This window comes from Pygocentrus nattereri, chromosome 12, assembly GCF_015220715.1.
Source record: "Pygocentrus nattereri isolate fPygNat1 chromosome 12, fPygNat1.pri, whole genome shotgun sequence".
NCBI lineage: Eukaryota > Metazoa > Chordata > Actinopteri > Characiformes > Serrasalmidae > Pygocentrus > Pygocentrus nattereri.
The window spans coordinates 19,995,763-20,016,305 of NC_051222.1; the positions used below are offsets into that span (position 1 = coordinate 19,995,763).

The window sequence follows — 20,543 nt, forward strand, 5'->3', positions numbered from 1 at the left end:
CAAAAACCATGACATTTCCCAGAACAGTTCTAGACATTAACCTGTTCTGTTCCAGAACCCATAAAAGCTTTATTAACATTTAGTACAAAAACCACAACGTTTCACAGAACAGTTCTAGATATTAACCTGTTCTGTTCCAGAACCAATAAAAGCTTTATTAACATTTAGTACAAAAACCACAACATTTCACAGAACAGTTCTAGATATTAACCTGTTCTGTTCCAGAACCAATAAAAGCTTTATTAACATTTAGTACAAAAACCATGACGTTTCACAGAACAGTTCTAGATATTAACCTGTTCTGTTCCAGAACCCATAAAAGCTTTAGTAACATTTAGTACAAAAACCACAACATTTCACAGAACAGTTCTAGATATTAACCTGTTCTGTTCCAGAACCAATAAAAGCTTTATTAACATTTAGTACAAAAACCACAACATTTCACAGAACAGTTCTAGATATTAACCTGTTCTGTTCCAGAACCAATAAAAGCTTTATTAACATTTAGTACAAAAACCATGACATTTCACAGAACAGTTCTAGATATTAATCTGTTCTGCTCCAGAACCAATAAAAGCTTTAACATTTAGACAAAAACCACAACATTTCACAGAACAGTTCTAGACAGTGACCTGTTCTGTTCCAGAATCAATAAAAGCTTTAACATTTAGACAAAAACCACAACGTTTCACAGAACAGTTCTAGATATTAACCTGTTCTGTTCCAGAACCAATAAAAGCTTTATTAACATTTAGTACAAAAACCGTGACATTTCACAGAACAGTTCTAGACAGTGACCTGTTCCAGAACCAATAAAAGCTTGATTCCTTCATTTCCCAGAATTCCTTTGCAGTGTTCAGTTGATGGGGGGTGTGGCTATATCACCACATGTCTAATATGATGACCTTAGCCTGACTGCTTCAGGAAGTAGGTTATCCGTGTTACGTTTTCTGCGGAATTAATCAGCGTTTTTACTCAATATGCAGGTTTGCGCTGTTGAAGGACGTACAGGAATAAAAGCCCATCTTTACTGCACTAAATACTAAAAGACTATGGAAGAGGTTTAAAAGTGGCTGCAGACATAAATGACCTGAACAGTGATGAACACGTGGTTTATAAGTCTAGACTCGACCTCTTCCCATGGACACTCGACAGGAGCAGATAACCTGAGGTCATTTAGGCGGCTTTCGTTTGAGAAAACTTAAATGTTTGTCCCAGTTTATGTAAAGTAGCTGAAATCAGAGTGGTTGTAAAGGAGGAATCGGCCACTGATTGAAATATGAATGGGAAAGTTGGTAATACTCAACCTGGCGCCTGTTTGCTGGAGAAAGTCCTTCAGTGAAAACAGCCAGTCAGGTTGGCCAGTTATGCCACGAGTGGGAAAAGCGCCCCCAGCAGCCAGAACAGCCAGAAAAAAAGTTTTTTTTTGCCTTAATAAGCCCAACTGTACGAAATATGTAAGAGCTTCAGTCTTAAACATGCTGTTAAAGCGGTAGGTTGACCTTGACCTCGCCTCACTCCCAGAGAGAGAGAGTCTGACCTGAACGGCTGAAATAACTGCCCGGCAACGGTGCAAAGATGGCTGGCAAGCGTAGCTGACTTTTCTAAAGAGACTTTGCTGAAATATCGTTAATGAAATAAATGAGTTTCTCATAGACTCTCAGAGATGCTGTCTCACACTTGAGCTGACATCTTCTCTCTCTTATTAATCACAGTGAAGTTCGGCTGAGAGTGAAGTGGTTTCCTGCACACTTCAGAATCCACTCTGAAAAAGTGAGCACGTTGCTGGACTCACCACTTTAAACTCCAGCTGCAGCTGTGGGTAAGTCTGTATTACTGGTTGGCCTTTTCTGTCATTTGCTGTGATGGTCTGTTTCTGTTATGTAAGTTTGTAGCGATTGCGTGAGTGGATGTCGAGTGTACAGACCAGGGGTGCCCTAACTTCCAAGGCTAAAGGCCAAAAAGAGAAAACAATATACAAAATAAAAAGGCTTCAGAGTAAGGCTGGACAGTGTGACAACATTTATCGCTGCCGAGATACGTTACGTCTTTTCTGAAGTTATAGTGGTTAATATAATAAAAAAAAAAACACTGACCAACTGCATGTTTAGTTACAGCTTTCTGAGCTATCATGACATTACACTTACATAACTACTTAAAAGCTACAAATTTATGTATAGTATAAAACTGTTTGTTTATATGTTGATTTAAGAATGAAATGCTCACAGAGCGGGAGATAGAACAGTTGATAAAACATCATTATTACTTTATATGTATATTTTTCCACTTAAAAAACAATATTAGGCTGCTTTGGGGCTCAAAAATAGCTAATAATTCTGCTTAGACTTTCTCTCTTTGCACCTCAACCTGGGTGTGTTTTAGTGACACGCATGATTATTAGAAAAGATAATAAAAGTTGCAATCCTAAAATCAGGGGGTGCTGCCACCCCCTCAGCTCCCCACTTCCCGTGTCCCTGGTCGCAGCTATCGTTATTGAGGGCGAAGCTGAGCCGGAGCTTTCGGAAGGCAAAAGTGACATATGCTGGATCATGATGCTGCTTATAATTGCAGTGTAAACCACTCCCACATGGCACAACTGGCACATGTGCTGGATGAACGCTGGAGCACACCCTTTGAGACATGCTCAACAACATCACTGGTCTGGTTTTTCCGCTTGCTTTTTATCTCTGAAATGGCTTTGGTGGTAAAGGCTGCAGTTTTTTTAAAAGCTCTGGCATGAGGCGGCACCTTCTGACATTAAAAAATACACCAATGTAACTGTTTTCCTTTAAGTGTTTGTGTTATGTCAGTCAAGAGGAGCGTGTTTTAGGCTTGTAACTGCAGAGCTGTTCTGAAGTGGATAATTGCCCCTTTATTACTAGAACGCTTGCCTGGACATGGACTGAACCAGCAGTCATCCGTCATCAGTCATATTTAGAATAAGAAAGAATAAATTACACAAGTCAAATATAGACCAGGAACTGGGAGACTGATCACTGGAAAAGAGCGGAGGCAAAAAGAAAGAGTAGAGCTGTCCATGCAGCAGAGGCCTTCTCTGTTTGAGTTTGAGAAAAAAAAAAACCTGGTTTTTGACTTTGACACATTGCTCTGGGGAAATCTTTTAATTGATGTAGAACTTTTACATTATATGTATGTTGTTTAAACTTCAAAACAGTTCTCATTTACAACTTGTGTAACTTTGTTAAATAACCATGCACTGCAAAGCTCTTTAGGGAGTTAGAAATGGTCCTTTTTTGGCATTGCAGCTAAGAACTCTTTACTTTTTAGAGCGTAGTGAAAGTCATGGACCTAAATATCCCTCATGTTCTGTTTAATAACCCTCAGGTCCTGGAGATCCATAAAAAAAAAAAAACCTGGTACTTAAAATGAGTTGTCCAAAAGCTGCAGACACAACATTTGACCTTACGGCGTGCTCACAGTGTCCACTACTGAGAATTATACATACATTTTGTGGCAAACAGAAGTAATGTATGTACCAGTATACCAGACTAACCGTAAAATATTTGAGTATTGGATAAAATAATAACGTTTAATGGTCATTAACTGATTTCTTCGCCATTCTGAAATGCACTACATCTACTTTGCGGCAAAAATTGTTCTCTGTCTGCTGGGTTTTAATCAGTTAGGCTAATAGAAAGATGAGAAGCCATAGGATAATAAAATAAATATTTTATAGAACTACAGTGGGAGGTTTGGGGGGGTACTTTCCCTGCTGATTTTGTTTCCCCATTTCCCAAATTTGAACCCTAATCATTCTACCTTCGTAAGAAAAGTGGTGTAGGACAACAATCCCACACAGGCACACAGATGTTGTTTTTAATGAAATCCCCCTGTTTTTCCTTGACGTTTTACCCAATAGCTGCTATGCTAAAGTTTAATCACAGGACGTCGTAAAAGATCATTCATCCAATGACTGTAGAGGAGTAAAAACGCGACTGTTCTGTAGAATGGGCTCAGATGGAAGATGCCATTTCAGCGCGTAACTAATGACTAATGCGACCTCACATTCTCAGCCCTGGGAGGTATGAGAATAGCTCAAGTGATTGCTTGCTGAAGCTCAGGGAACTGGCTAATTCCACACCTCCAGTGGACTTAAAACAGCGAGACTTTGTTTAACAATCCTTATATGGTAGATGAACGTCTTGCCTACCGTGAGCTTTTATCTAACATGCTGTACAGTCTAACGCAGTCTAACGCTATACAGTGTCATAAATGTGGCAAAGCAGGGCTCTTTGGTTTGATGCCACAGAATGACCACTTGTTGTTTCCTAAAGAACCTTTCGATGGATTGTCAATAGAAGGTAGAAACAATTGAATTAAAAAGCGGCTATTCTATGGCATGCCACCTTTATGTTTAGGCTTATAAGCTTCAATAGCCTTTTCATTTAAAACAGTTCAAAATAAACAACAAAACAACACTACTGATCCTTAACAAATTGTAATTTCTGTTGTGAAAAGCACAATGCAGATACGTTTCATTTTACAACACTGAAAACAAAGGATCTAATGATTCTTACGCCTCTCTAAACTAATGTCAGAGGGTTAATTGAGTTTCTATTGTATAATCAGTGGCAGCTGCATTACTGAGCTCTAACTACTGCAGATGTCCTCCAGGTGGCGCTGTTGTTTTTGTGTTTCAGCATGGAACAGAGTCCAAGTCTTGAGTGCCTGCGCTGTGCTGTTTCGCTGAGTGTGTTCTGGTGTGTGTGTATGTGTGTGAGGTGTGTCAGTAATGGTGTGATGATGAGCGACTGTATTGTAGCACTGAGATAATTACGCTGTAGGTCGGGGGTGGGTGGGGACATGTTCCACTGCTGTCATCTGCCTGTTTGTGTGAGAACGACAGAGGTTGTGTGTGTGTCTGTGTGTGTGTGTGTGTGTGTGTGTGTGTGTGTGTGTGTACGTATGTTCAGGGTGTCTGCTGTGTTCGTGGCATTCTCTTCTGGCGCCAGAGCTGGGGAGATCCTACAGAGACACACACACACAGCCCACGGGCTTGACCCCGGCCCACTCGGCACGCCACTGTCTCATCATGCTCCCCCACTGCAGTTTAATCATCCTGTCTGGATCCTATATTTCAGCCTCTTTCTTCCTCTCTTTCATTTTCCATTCAGCCCCTCAGCCCTCTTCCTTTTTCCCTCTCTCTCTCTCTCCGTCAATCTCTTTGCTCGCTTTTATTTAACTCCTTCCTCACACAGTCCACTTCCAAACTCAGCAACTTGGCGGGGCTGTGTTTGCTTTCCCCCCCTTCATGTTTAAATCTCATGCTCACACATGCATGCGCACAACATTGTAAAGAAAAAGTTTTGTGCAACTACATAAAAAATTACAAATGTCCCTAAAAACAGAGCAAGCAAAGAAACATGCAAGACCTCTGTTACTGTTATGTAGAGATGGCACTGAACCAAAACCAAGTATTAATATGGGGCCGATATCAGTAGAAAATGTTGGATTGGGTATATCGGAGGGAAAGAAAGAACGTGTCCAATCCAATCATGTAACAAAACTTTTAGATGATCATCCAAAGACAAGTGCATCAATTAAAAATGACTAGTTAAAAATACTGATGTCAGTGTAAATAGTGGTGGCGTGGTATCGCCATCATGGGTTTTTTTTTTTTGGAAAGACAGAAAGTGACAGAAATCTTTTTGCTTTTGTAGTGTAAGAAGTAAAAGCTGCAGTTGTGTTAGTCAATAAAAACATAAACTATAATAATGAACTTCAAAATGTTCCCACAAAAACAGAAAACACTTACACTTTGTATTAAAATTGTTGTGGTTGTTGTTTTTTTTTCTTTCTCCAGTATTTCAACATCGTGCTGCTGTCAGGACAAAACGTATCTCCAGCTGTCGTTTTTAATTTTTTTGACACCATTTGAGCAAAACAGCTGCCCTTCATGTTGTCAAATTTCTATGATGAACGGACCAACAGAAACAGTCCAAAGTTACTTGGAAAAAGAATTTCTCCATTTACTTCCGTTAAAGGTTGAGAACATTTTTTTCTTGTCCTGTGAAGTACTTTTTTGGAGATACAAGGTTTTGTTCCAACAGCAGCGATATAAAAGTAACTTTATTTCATTTCCAATAAACAGCAGCACCTATTGGAATAGCTGGGTTTATCATACAAGTTGAAGAACGTTATTTAATTGTAGGCACAATTAAATTTAGCTAGATAGGCCTACTAAAAAAACGTGCAGCGTAAAGAAGTGGTGTTTAGAAGCACGTTTCAACAGGACTATGGCACTACACTACAACAGGACTATGGCACTACACTACAACAGGACTATGGCACTACACTACAACAGGACTATGGCACTACACTACAACAGGACTATGGCACTACACTACATCGGCATACTGCATTGAAAGCAAACGTCCGAGAAAATATCTGGCCGTTCATTGATAATACCTTCAGAATAATGTGTCACGATACGTTTTTACATGTCAAGTGCAGGGCTGTCAATTCAAGGAGCCACTGGTTCATTACTCCACTTTCTTCTCTCAAAACATGAAATACGTTACTCGGTTCAATGTTTATGAGCTACGTGCTGATTTTTAATCTGTGTTCTGCCTTCAGGTGAACAAAGCTGGAGGCCCAGCCAGTCCAATCAAATGAAAGAGAAACCACTGCTTTACACCATAACCCTGATTCTGCTGTAAACCAGCGCCATCAGAACAGGCCTGACTGCTAAATAAACCCCTGACACATTTAATACGTTTCTCCTAAATCTCTCTAACCCCCTCCACACACACACACACACACGTTACACACATTGCACATTCTCCAACGTGAGCACCCTCTCTCTCCTGGCAACGATCGCTGTGCCTTGACCAGGCCCGGGCCCAGTAAATACCCTCATAAATACTTTTTAACACTTTATTTGATTCCATGCCCTGGGCAAGTGGCGTTTTAAGGTCTGTCACTCAGAGAGAAAGCAAGAGAGAGATGAAAATGTTGATTTCATTACAGAGCAGAGTGCAAGGTGGCGGTGTGAAAAATGTGGGAGTGTAAATGAGATGCAGACAGACGCACAGCAGGCTCGCCAAGCACACACTCACTCACACTCAACATGCATTCTTGCTCACACATGCATCTTCTTTTCATCAGTTTTAAACCCTTTGTATTCAGTACACTGTTGTATTCATGCATCCTATATTGTGCATGTTTGTGTGTATATACACGGTACTGTGCAAAAACAACCCTCATTTATTAAAATTTCAGTCTACAAGACCATTAAGAACGCTATTCCTTTTAAAGAAGATATTTCTCAAGAGACTAGATGTAGGATAACCCACTTGCATAAGGAAAGGAACAGTCAAAGCAAAATAAGAGAAATAATGGAGTTTGCAAAAGTGGAATTAAAAAAAAAATATATATATATTAAAAGCTACAAAGAAATTGTGGCACTGTGTAAGACCTCGTAGACCCCCAACACCGTCTCCATCAGATAAACAGAGCTTAAAGCTTTCATCTTTGAGAGCGAGAGGAGAAAATCAAGCTCCACTCTTACTGCAGATCTGAAAAACCCACAGGTGATTCTGTCCATCCTTCCTCTGTGAGAAGACCATCTGGGCATCTGAGATGTGGAGTAAGGTTTTATTTACTGGCAAAATTTGTAATTGAGATTAGAAAATGCAACAAACTTCTAAGACTGAACTTGGAGGTGTGGAAAAATACGTCTGCAGGTATGTTGTTTTATGTTTAGTTTTATGTTTAATTCTGGGCTAGTGCCGATATCTGATATTTTTCAGGTACACATTAGTCACTGCCTCCCTCTCTCTAATGAATTAGCATCAGAGAGAAATGAATAAAATGTCGACATTTAGCAGTCAAGGGTTTATGATGTTAAGATTTGAATACTGGATGATCCCGTATTTGCTGATGCTAAACTGCTAAATGCCTGCATTTTATTCATTTTACTGCATTTGTGGCTGTGCAATGACTTTTCTCTCTCATGCTTCGTTCAAGAGACAGGAGATGATTATACCTGAAAATTTCAGATACTGGTAACAGAAATCCATATTAACTAACTAAATATAAGACTGTGATATTGCATTTTTCAATCCAGCACTACGTGACCGCTCTAGTTGAACAGTGTTGCATGCTAATAAATCAAGAGAAAGCAAATAGAGCTGAATACTGGAATCTTTATTTCTGAAAGATGAAGCTGATGAGTAACAGTAGTTTGCCACACACAGACATGACTTCATAGAGTAGGATGATTAACATCAGGAGCTGCTTCTTTAAATAATCTTAACACTAACCTTCCTGTTTCCAGTAAAAATCTTCACAAAGTATACAAAAATAAATTAAAAAATGAGCTTCTGAGTTAAATATCAAATAAATATCAAAACGTAATACAAATAAGTAATTAATTACAACAAATGCCCAAAGCTTGTACATAAAAAGCAATAAATAAATCAAATGACATTTTAAGATAAAATATATGACAGAATAGTACAATCAAAAGCAAGAAAATGGGTAAAAGGGGAAAATGGTAAAAGATGGTTATCATATGAATATAAATTAGCACATTCATAATAACGTTCTTTAGAATACACACACTCAAGAGTTTACAAGTCATTCAACTAAATCAGGGATTTACATTTTCATTAAAATATTCTGTCAGGATGTGTTTCATTTAATACTTTTAGGGTTGCTGGTGGTTTGTGTTTCATGTGAATGTCTATACAAACTCAAACAAACGCAAAAAAGTCACTGTACGTGAGATCTAAATATATATCAAAATCCTGTTCACTTGTTTTTCACATTACATTCAGCATTTGCACTGTTCTATTTACACGGCCATGTGAACAGCAAATAGTTTTACATTAATTTCAACACTGAAATGTCAACATGACTATGTGTGCGTAAAACAAAGTAGGTCTACGCACAAAGCAAATTGTAAACTCTCACAGTTATATTGTGGTAAAAGGTTGAGTTTTAGCAAAATGCATTTCTGAGAAGAATAGGTTATATAACATGTTTAGAATATGCTACGTATTTAGATGTAATTGGTCTGAGAAACTCGTTTGTTTTCATTGTTGTCAGAAGAGTGCTCTTTATACGTTTTGCACCGCAGTTCTCCAGAGCACATTTTACAGGCCATGCACAGTTTGTTCCACTAAGCTAAGATACGTTCACATTAAACTAAGAGAGCCCCTAAAGGATCATATACAGAATGATGAAGCAGGAACACTGAAGAAAACAAATGAAGCTACCACAATAAGAACAGCGCTGTGGGCCTAAAGTTGGCTTAAAAGGGAATTGCACAGATTCTTCAAAATTTCTCTTTAATTAAATGGTTAAGATGTAGTTATTTAGAGTGGTTTGATGTGAAATTCTCTGTGGTGGAGAAACGTACTGAGTCAGAATTCACAGTGGTGATGATGGGAACCAGGCGTACAAAGAGGTTAATGCTTCTAAAGCCCACCGCACAGAAAGTTACCACATGATTTTTTTTTAAACGAACGTGCTGCCTCATTCATGCCATGATAGTTTTGAGACTTGGCCTAAAACAATAAAAAAAATGCATTTATAGCAGCGAGTACATGTGAGGCGTTCTTAGACAATATAGTACCCAGTTAAAACCATTGTTCAAGATTTGTAACTATTTCATCATTGACAACATTACATCTAAAACCGTGTAGGTTTACTAGTTGTTTTTGATAATTAACAAAAGGCCAATGTATGTGTTGTAGACATTGTGACCCCTGGTTTCAGTTACCACTACTGTGATGAAAGTCAGGAAGTTGCTCCACAATGAACCATTTCACATCAAGCCAATCTTACTTTGATTACATCTCAAACATTCAATTATGCAGAAATTAAAAAAAAAAACTGTGGAATTCCCCTTTAAGAACAGGATGTGAAAATCCACATTTGACTTTTTACACTGAGAAGGTTTCTAAAGAGCTGAAAGTGTTTTTGTATCAAGTACAAGTAAGGTAGATTCCAATGGAGAGTTACTGATTTAAAGAAGTTTCGCAGCTCCAAACTCAGCACTTCAAAGACAAATATCTTATCTTGCTTGGATGCTTGCAACATCAATACCAGCTTTTATATTCACACACATACATACATGCACACAGACATACTGTCTCAGTCTATCATTCACAATCTCAAAATGCTAACATGATCACTCTTAAACAACAAACATAGCCAGCATATCACATGACCCTACACTAACCTCCTCCAGTGTCCAATCTATCCACACCTTTTCCTTCTTTCCTTCTCTGTCACATCTGAACATCCCCTCACTGTTGGGAGTGGGCTGCCTCCTCTTTGGCCTTCTGGGCCTCCTTTAGGGCATTGATAACAGGAAGCCATGGAGAGGAGAGCTCAGGAAGAGCTTTTTTGGCCTGGTTGAGGTGGCTGATGGCGGTGTACAGGCTGCCTCTCGAGCCAGATTCTTGCTCTGGGTAGTACATCTCCAGAGCAGCGGGGGTACAGTGTTTATGCTAGGTTTAGAGAAAGAGAGAACATAGATTCTTCAACATACAAGGATCAGAAGTACACACAATATTCTGTAATAGTCAAACCACCTTTCATTTATTTAATTCTTAGTCAAAATGACCGTTAAGTACAAGTTATTCATTTTTAGGGTTCAGAGAAAAAAGGCATGTGACATAAAACTATACAAAAGCCTCCAACAATTAGTGTGTACATTTATTAGTATTAAATTAATCAATTCTTTACCTTTGTACCACTTTAATGCTTCCATCTTTTAAGCATAAAACCAAGAAGTTACAGCTGCATCCTCCCTACTAAACCTGTATTAAGTGTCACTAACATTATGTTCCCCTTCAAAGATACACTAACATTTGCACAAGCACCAAGCACCTATAAAAACACAACTCAGCTGCTTTGCAAATGTTGGATGCACATTAGAAAGACGTGACTAAAGAAGCTGTAGGATATTGGATATAAGATAATCCACTTGACTGGGAAAGAAAAGTGGATTTCAAAACTGGAGTTCAAAAAATTATTAAAACATACAGAAAAAATGGCACTGCTAACAACCATGGAAGACCTGGTAGACCACCAAAACTGTCACCATCAGAGAAACAGAACTTGAATCTTTCATCTTTGAGAGAGAGAGAGGAGACAATCATGCTCCTCTCTTGCTTCTTGCTTCATGCTCCACTCTTGCTCATGCTCCACTCTTTATATATGTACAGTGAAAGTACATATTTGTCAAACGCAGGCCTGCATAATACATGCTAACATTTATTGTGATGGCCTTTGCAGTATTGATGCAACAATATGCAAATCAGCACTCGAATAAATTAATTTAATTTCACTGTGCACTATGAGCATTCTGAGCAACCTCAGATGAGTTTTTGGAACTGGTTTGTGCAACAGCACATATTAGCACATAATAGACTAGGGTTAAACTGCTTTAAAAGAAAAGCCAATGCAGGATGCAAGACCTACTTCAAAAAGAACAAAAATCATAAAATATAAAAACTACAAAGCTCTAAAGTAATGCTGAGTCAAAGACACACTCAACGACAACCACGGTTTTGACAGCATTCTTTTGCTGCATGATCAAGGACGGCATCTCATCTTTAACCAACAGATTCGCTACCTGCATTAATATGAATATATTCATATTGTGTGCCTGGAGACGTCTGGGAGCCTTGAGATGGGTGGGGTGGGGGGCACGAAAGGCACTCCTATTTGTCAGAGCACTTTTAGAAGCCGAGTTTGAAGTGACAGTTGAGCAGTGGACTATCACAGTTGGACGCCCTGAAGGGGAGCGAAACCAGAGCAGAGGATCCCCAGCGCTCCTCTAACTGAAAGCCGTCAGTCAAGAGGACGCCTCGGCCTTGACGGAGCTCATTCCTTCTTAATGTGAGGCAATTTGACTGCTTTTCAAATAAGTAACACTATGTTAACGTAGCGCACTAATGGCAGCCGTGGCATCAACATCAAAGGGGCTGAGGCGGAATCCCCTGCAGGCCTTAATCACAGTTTAGTCACAGCTAAGATTAATTAAAGACATTCTAACACTCTCGCATTGCTGAAGGAGAGTGCCGTGATGCTGTCTGGCTAGCCCTGAAACCGCAGCTCCAAGATAGCCGTGAGCTAATGCTGCAGTTTCAGAGGATATATTAGCATGCATGAACGCTTTGCTGTCGTTCAAAGATGATTAGAATGGAAAAAGGGAGTGATTGTCTTGAACTTGTTGAGCTAAAATCATGCTGCAAAAACTTGCTGGTAATTGCTGGCAAGTTTTGACATATGCCACCATGGATGACATCTACTTTGAGCACAGCATTTAGCCTATACTGCAATTCAGCAATTCAACAGTAATCCAGTTAAATGGGTCTATAGCTGTAAGCATTTCTAAGTGTGCAGCTGACCTATTTTCCAGCAAATGTTAATGTGAGTAACTTTGCATAATGCTGATTTCTCCTTTTAACTTCTATTCATTGTTAGGAATGCTAACATTTTTGGGTCAAATATTACCTTACCTCTTTATTTTTATGCAAGCTAAAAGGAAGATGAGAATGATTTGGCCCGTAGCTATAATTTATACATTGTGTATATTACCTTCAAGACGAAACCCTCAGGGCAGCTTAGCTGGTCATACCAAAGAGCTTTATACATAACCAGCAGCAGGAGACATGCAAGGAAAGCCAAGGTGATGAGAATGAGTCCTGTGAGCTGGAACACACACATACACAAAACATCCATAAGTGTACAAAGTCACATAAACCCAAGTTTATTATTTGCTCACTAACACACAAACTCATCATACAAATATTCACTAAGCACATGCACATGGCATTCATTTGAAGCACACAGTTTTACACAGTAACAGACTGTCTATTTATTCTCGCCACTAAAAGATACAGGCAGATGTTTCAGCAATAACCATTCCTCTACTGTGAAATGACTGTCATGCAGTTTCAAGGCTGGCATGTCAGAGCAGTAACATAGTGGTTTACCTTGACCTTCTCTGACACTTCCCCATAAAGGTTTATGTTCAGCTTCTTAATGCTTGGCACGTACAGCTTCTTCTTTTTCTTCTGTTGCAGCTGATACTCAGTTGTTGTTTTGACAATTACCTATGAAAATGAAATGAACAGTGTGATAAAAGCTTTAAGATGTACAGAAAGCTCCCAAAACAGTGCATATGTGCCAGTACAACTAGGGATGCACAAATCTCAACAGATAATTGCTTGAAGTTTACTGGCACCAGACAGATGTTTGACCGATATTTCTAACTGATGACTGGAAAAGCAGATGGTTTAGGCTATTTTGTTAATGTCTCCATTTTATTAATTTCACACCATTGTTTAGTCCATACAAACAAGCGGTAAGATTTCTCTGCATTGTTCATCCTGATAGTTTGTCATAATTTCTGCATTTTATAAACAGTTCTGCAATAATATTTGAACATATGTATATATTGGGTATCGGCATCAACCCAGAATTCCTATACTGGTGCATCCCTAATTACAACTACACTCCTAGAAATAAAGGTTCCTAAGTGGTTTGTGGCTTAGACATGCCATTCTAGTAATAAAAATTAAAATTTTAAATATTATAACTTTTACATTATGTGTTCACACTCACATCTCATTTATACAAGTGGTTCTTAAAAGGAACGATTTATTGAAAGGCTCTGCAGGCAAATCAAAAGTGGTTCTTCTATGGCATTTCTCTAAAAACCCATTTAACACCTTTATTTTTAAGAGTGCATGTGTTTTAACATTTCTACAAAGTTGACATAGAATTAGCGGGATTATGAAATGCTGTGGAAGATACAACCACATAAGCTAAATATTGGTCACTACGGAGCCCTGCTGGTGACATCCCATATAAATAAAAATAATGCATGGCCACACCTTATTAACATGTGGAAACAAGATCCTAATGCGTGGCAACGACTTGGTAAGGCAGGGGAATGAGTTAATTAAGTCATGGCCATGCCTTAGCAAGGCGTGGGAACAAGACCATGTCTTACTAATTTGTGGCCACGCATTAGGATCTCATTCCTATGCATTACTAAGTTGTTGCCACAAATTTATTATCTTGTTCCCATGCCTTACTAAGTCGTGGCCATGCATTATTTTTATTTATACAGGATGTCACCAGTAGGGCCCTGGGGGCCACTGACTGTCATGTAACAAAACTAAATGATTTTGATCAAATACATCTAACTCTCTGTACCTTTAAAAGAAGACTTCACGTTAAAGCTCACATTTTTGTTTTGGTTACGTACAACTGCCTTATAAGCCTCACACTGTGGGAATGACCTGTTTTATGCAACTGTATCCAAAGTTTCTCAGACTCATAATCCACTGCAGGCATATAAAACATGCCTTTAATTATATTAAATTAAAACCATGGATGACACTTATAGTTCATTTTGAACTCACCGATAGACTGACTGACTCAATTTCAGTTCTTTTTGTATAAATACAGTGGACTAAGGGATAACAAATAACACCAATTAGTTGTTAACTAATGTTTCTTGCTGTTGAGAACACCCATGGGTGTCCACACACATGCACACGCACACATCTTGTAATGCTATATAATTTTGGCCATCACTGTCACTGAGAGATGAGTCATTTGACTATGAAACACAACACTCTGATTCTATCTTGCACTCCTGCTGCGTAGGGAGAGTTCTCACGCCATCTGCGTGTATATGTGCGTGTGGGTGTCCATGTTTGCGTATTTGAGAGATTTAGTCTCAGTCCTCATGAGACACTAAGTGGAAGACTGCATCAAATGTAGTCACAATTGACTGTTTAAGCAATAGAATATGAGGGAGTGTGTTATTGTGAATAACATCAGAGCTGTAGATAATCACAGGCATGATGTCATTTGCAGTAACTAGTTTTGTTTATTTTTTTTTAAATTGCAAAATAAAATCAAACCTGAAGTCGTTAGTTTCACACACATGTGTGTAAGTGTGTGTGAATATATATATATATATATATATATATATATATATATATATATATATATTGTGTGTGTGTATATATATTTTCTTCCTCTGCTGTTGGAAGAAAACCTTATATCTACAAAATGGTAACTTTACAGGAGAAGGAGTCTTTTTGGGGCATACGTTTTAGTCCATTCATTATGAAATTTTCACACAATATAAAGGACTACATGCATTTTCAAAGTATGTCAAAAACTGAAAAATGGCAAAAATGGAGATATAAGGTTTTCATTCGACAGCAGCGATATGTATGTATACACTGGAGATCAAAATTAGAAATAATAATAATAGTAATCTTCATTGGTCAACATTTTTGTTAGGGGTATACCGTGCCACTAGAACAGTGTTTTACAAAATAACCAAGGTACATCAACATAAAACCATTATTTTGCAGAAAACAGAATGATCAAAATTAGAGAACAGCACAGCATGACTGTAGCACAGAGAAAGATTTCAACTAAATTTTCTGAAGGTTACAACAGTCACCAATCAGTAGGTTTACCGGCCATTGCTTTGAATGACTTTAGCACATCTGCGGCCACAGGACATCACTAGCCTCTCACACTGCTCTGGTGTGATTTTGGTCTCTTCCACAGTTCGGTGACCGTTGTGGGATTTTCCAGAGGTTTTCTATTGGGTTTAGACCAGGACTCTGGACTGGCCATTTCATTGTTTCAATGTTTTCAGTTTCAAGGAACTGCTTTACTCATTGAGAGATGAACGCAAGGAAGGAACCACGTGTTGTTGAAGAAGGTTCTGATACACACTTGCATTCACTCTGCCATGTAGCTGTATGAGAGGTTCAACTCCTGCTGCCAAAAACATTCCCCAAACCATGACACTTCTTCCTCCACAATTCACTAACTCCTTTACACACTTTAGGTTCAGTCTTTCCCCTGTTATTCCACGAAAATAATGTTTTCCATCAGACCCAAATAAATTAAACTTGCTTTCATCACTAAAGTGATCTCTGGACCACTTCTCCTCTGACCACACAACATGCTCCTCAGCAAAGGTTGGTCTAGCCTTTTGATTCTGTCTGCTAATGAGAGGTTTGGTCACTGCAGAGTGGGCTTTCAGTCCAAATGCTTTTAAACATCGAGACACTGTATGATGAGACAGTTCCTTACTCTGTTCAGCGCTTTACTGGTGAGCAATTCCAGCTGCAGTGTTGAACCGATTACCCATGGAGATTCTCCACATTATCCTGTCCTCTATTGTATGATTTTCGTGGGCGACCAGCCTTCTTGGGGGACTTGAATGAGTTTGTGATGTTGTAAAGATGCAATACTATAGAAATCACAGACTTTGAATGACCAACTTCTCTGGCTATGGCTAATAGGGTCACCCCTTTGGCCTTCATCTGGACAACCTGCTGCCGGAGGTTTTGTCACTTTGGAACGGCTCACCACCTTGCAAAGTCAGTGAAAACTGGAAAGTTTGGCTGCCAGTTAAATAGGGTATGTCAGTTAATTAAGGAAATGAACACCAGGTGCCAGATTAACACCAATAACTTGCAGGTGTCTGAAAGTGTTCTCTAAATTTGATCAGTGTTCTTTTTCAATGATCTAATTTAAGTTCTTTTATATTGTGCTTTAGAATATATACAAGTCATGAAATAAGCTTAAAATACTCCTCTTTTACTCATGTTAGGACAAATTCACATAGGTGAACTCATGGAGTTTCTAAAATAATGCAGAAAGACAGAGGTGCAGGCTGTAATGCAGCATTGGTTACCTTGTCTGGAAAGGGCTTCTGAAGCTGGTTAACCTCCAGAGGTGTGATCAGAGGAATGTTGTCAAAGCCATCCTCCAGTGATGGCTCCCTCTCCACCTTCTCTCCAAGAGTACTGCCCAGCTTAACCATGTCTGAGACACACAGAGAGACACAGACTTAAGCAGTCTTATGGCATTTTCAGAATGTTTTAGCATTTCAAGTGGTCTCAGGCCGCTTAGTCATGGTTTTCTTTGCATGTGAACACGTCAAACAAACTCAGAACCCTCTAAACAGACCCACCAGTAAACAGGTCCTGATGTAGTCTCAGTAGTCAGTATGGTCTGTTAGTGGTTTGCTTTGTGGTCCCTAAGATTTAACCACTTTTCATTATTTTCATTTCCAGTCAAAACAGCTATTGTGTAAAAGTTATTCATATTCCAGTGTCAGGGGAAAAAAAGTGGAAAATGCGTATTTGACTGAAAACCACACAAAAGCCTCAACAACTAAATAAAATATACTTTTCAGCTATTAGCATTTCCACTCTTTACCTTTATCATAGCTTTCATTAGTTTTGGGAGACTTGCTTTCAGTTTTTCAAAGAAATCTGCAGGATGGTTTTTCCACACAGCCAAAGTTTAGAAGACGGTTACATTTTCTTTTTCTCATGATCCCAGTAATCCCAATTACAGATTTACACTCATCAGTCCATAAAATGCCTCATATGTCCAAATGGACCCACAAACAAAGCAAACTCGGCCCACCTCCCGAGTTGGTCTGTATGGTGGTCAGTATGGTTCGCTTGTGGTTTGTTTGGTGGTCCCATGGATTTTGCATTGTAAAAAGACAACAGGCTGCCCATTGATTTGTCAGATTTTGTAAAGAGATAGCAGCACTGGCATATTACAGCAATAAGCCACAAAGGTTGACGTTGGGCACAATGTGGTGAAATCACTGTAAAGCACGGCCCCCAGTGGCTTACTTCTTATGTAAAACGACAACGTATATAAAACATCTAGTATATAGTAGAAACAATATGATGAATAATGCTTGATAAAATGTTTTTTATCAAAAATAATTCCTTGAACACTGTCACTGTGACTGTTTAACGGTTTTGAGTAGCTTGGCGCAATTGGAGTACTTTGGTCATGAATAAGAACATGGCTCAGCCTATCAGTTCATTTATATGATGAACTTGACCAGCACTACCCATAATTCGACGTTACCCAGGTGGGGTCTGAGATCTGAAAGAGTTGTGAAGTGAACAAAAAGTCATCTGCAGAGAACCAGAAAGAGGATTGAGTCCACTTACATTACGGACACTAAAACACTGATGTCATTTGCAGCTGGTTTCTTTTCAGGCTCACTTGAACAATTTGTTTCTTTTAAAAAGAACTATATCTGAAAACACCCTTGCAGGCTGTTATAGAGACATTATGAAGTGCTCAGAGCAATATCGTTTGTAATGAAATGGAAAACTTTACAAAGAAATACTGAAACCAGTTTATTATCTGTTCATTACTTATAATGAATCCTATGCCCGGACCAGACTGCTAGCAAATTACTCAACATCGGTGTGCATCCTTCATTTGTAATGAGGTTATCTCTCCCGCTGTCTCTCTCGCACATACACACAGATTGCTACTGCATTTGTCATCATTTTTGTTGTGCATCTTCATATATATGTGTGGGGATTTCCTAACTGAACAGATCAGAGGTTTAAATTCTCTCAAGTCAGAATAAATTAGGGAATATGCTATATTTCTTGGGACCTGTGTGCACATGTTGTTGCTGAATCTCAAGCCACATCATTATGAGTTTGTATTCACACATACTCACATTCACTCATAGAATAAAATGGAGTCATATCCATTACCTGATCTGGAGCACAGGACAACAAATACAATCTACTTTTATACTCTATCTAAACTCTGTCTACCTCTGATCCAATTGGTGATGGGAAAAGAGACCAGGACAGTTGGAACAACTGCATTCTTTTTCTCTGAAAGATATACTGGAGATCAAACAGCATATTCGCATTAGACTGTACAGAAATGACACACATATAGGCGAGAACTGAATATCCAAATTAACGCAAAAACTTAAAATGACAGATAAAATACATATACGATCACAAATTGAGGTGTACACGCCTGAAAACGCTGTCTGAATCTCTAATCTTCAGTAGAGAATGTGCTCCTAGTATTCATGAGGCCTGTGAGAACAATCGTATTCCTCTCGAGAACAAGTAAGCTAACGCTACTAGTTTTACTTCAGGTTTTTGTGACGCCGCTTTTTCGTGAAATAAAGCCAAACACAAAGCCAAAACGTGAGGGAATGAAATGAGGCAGAAGGCATTAACGTTAGCAGATTCTGAGCAGTTCTGCTGTAGCGTTACGCTGCAGCGCCATGCAGCGTTACCGTTACCGCAACGGCGCTAAACACGTTGGCCGTGAACGGGTTGAAAGGTTTTAACACTGCTGGGTGTTTATGAAAAACGGCTGAACGGTCCCGCAAAGGACGGTTACCCCAAAATAGATGTTCATTTTTTGTTAATACAGGCCGTAATATATGCGTTACACATTACAACCCCCACATTTATGACAGTTTGAATCTATACTCTGTTCAGTAGACTGACTGACCACCATAAGGTTATGCCTGTTTGTATAAGGAGGTGCTCGGTTTAAACAGCACAGCCACAACCAAATATTCTAGCTGCCCACAGAACGACAGCTAGCATCTAGCTTTGTAACCGAAAGCATCGCGTTTCGGGCCAGACTGACCTCAAATCTGAAAGGATGTTTCTATAAATGACAGAAAAATAGCTCACCGCTTTTCTGTGTCGATAACGCTTGCGGTTGCTGCCTGCGGAGAATCTCTGGAGAAAAGAGGTAGAGAAAAAAACACTGTGCAGCTGAACGGAGCAGCGGTTACCCTGGCAATACCTGATTTTCCACCCGTATTCGCACAAATCCCGCCTTCCTGCAATGGGATTGGATGGTGTTGTTTCGCATTCTGCGCTAGCATTGGCTCATAGTTCGTATTCACGAGTAGATCGCCCAATGAGAGACGGGGATTGTCTGAATATTGGTGCGAAAAAAAATCGCTCGAAAAAGATTGGCTCTTGCTATTACATTGGAATTACAATTCTGTTGCTATCTTTATCTTTTGGTTTTATGACTTTTCTTTTGAAAAATGCGCAATTTTAATCATCCTACGTTAAAGCAGTTGGCAGTAACAATACAGAAAGAACAATTCCCTTTTTTGGGAATTCTGTACTGAAAAAGTAATGTCAGATAAGGAATGAATATCAGGCTGCTGGTTATGCTCATTAGTGCCTAAATTAAGTTGCTTGCGTCATCTTTTTACTGTAAAAGAAAACCCACAGCCTTTAAACGAGATAACATAATTGGTCAAGGTTACTGGTAACTGACCTCACTTATGGGCTGCTTAGAGGAGAATTCCAAAATTACTACATTTATGCATTATTCAGCTGCAGAGATATAACGACTGATGTAAAATAGTCAGTGGAAAAGAAACCTACAGACTCTGACCTCTTTACAGTGGTGGTGATGGGAACCAGGGTCGCCATGACGAAAACACGTACACAGACATTTTATGTCCACAAACAGTAAACCTACATGTAAGAATACACATTTTTGTATGTAATGCTCTTAACGGTAAAAAAAGTGATAAAACTGGGTACTGTTTGGGTACTGTCTTGTCTCTCCACTATCCATGTTTTAGGTCAAAAGCTTATCTCAGACGTTTTCCAAATTAAAGTCTTAGCCACCAGGCAGCATATTTGTTTGTTTAATAGCTTTATGTAAAATGAAGCTTT

General features: G+C 39.0%; 1 protein-coding gene across 1 annotated transcript; it reads right to left on the bottom strand.

The window, feature by feature from the left end:
• Positions 1-8,148: 8,148 nt before the first annotated feature.
• Positions 8,149-19,671, bottom strand: caly (calcyon neuron-specific vesicular protein). The gene is made up of 5 exons (XM_017710052.2): positions 19,533-19,671; positions 16,727-16,857; positions 12,978-13,097; positions 12,580-12,693; positions 8,149-10,481 (listed from the first exon to the last, which is right to left on the bottom strand). Exons 2-5 carry the CDS (start codon positions 16,853-16,855, stop codon positions 10,278-10,280), a joined length of 567 nt encoding a protein of 188 aa, XP_017565541.1. The 5' UTR covers positions 16,856-16,857; positions 19,533-19,671; the 3' UTR covers positions 8,149-10,277.
• Between the last annotated feature and the right edge of the window lie 872 nt (positions 19,672-20,543).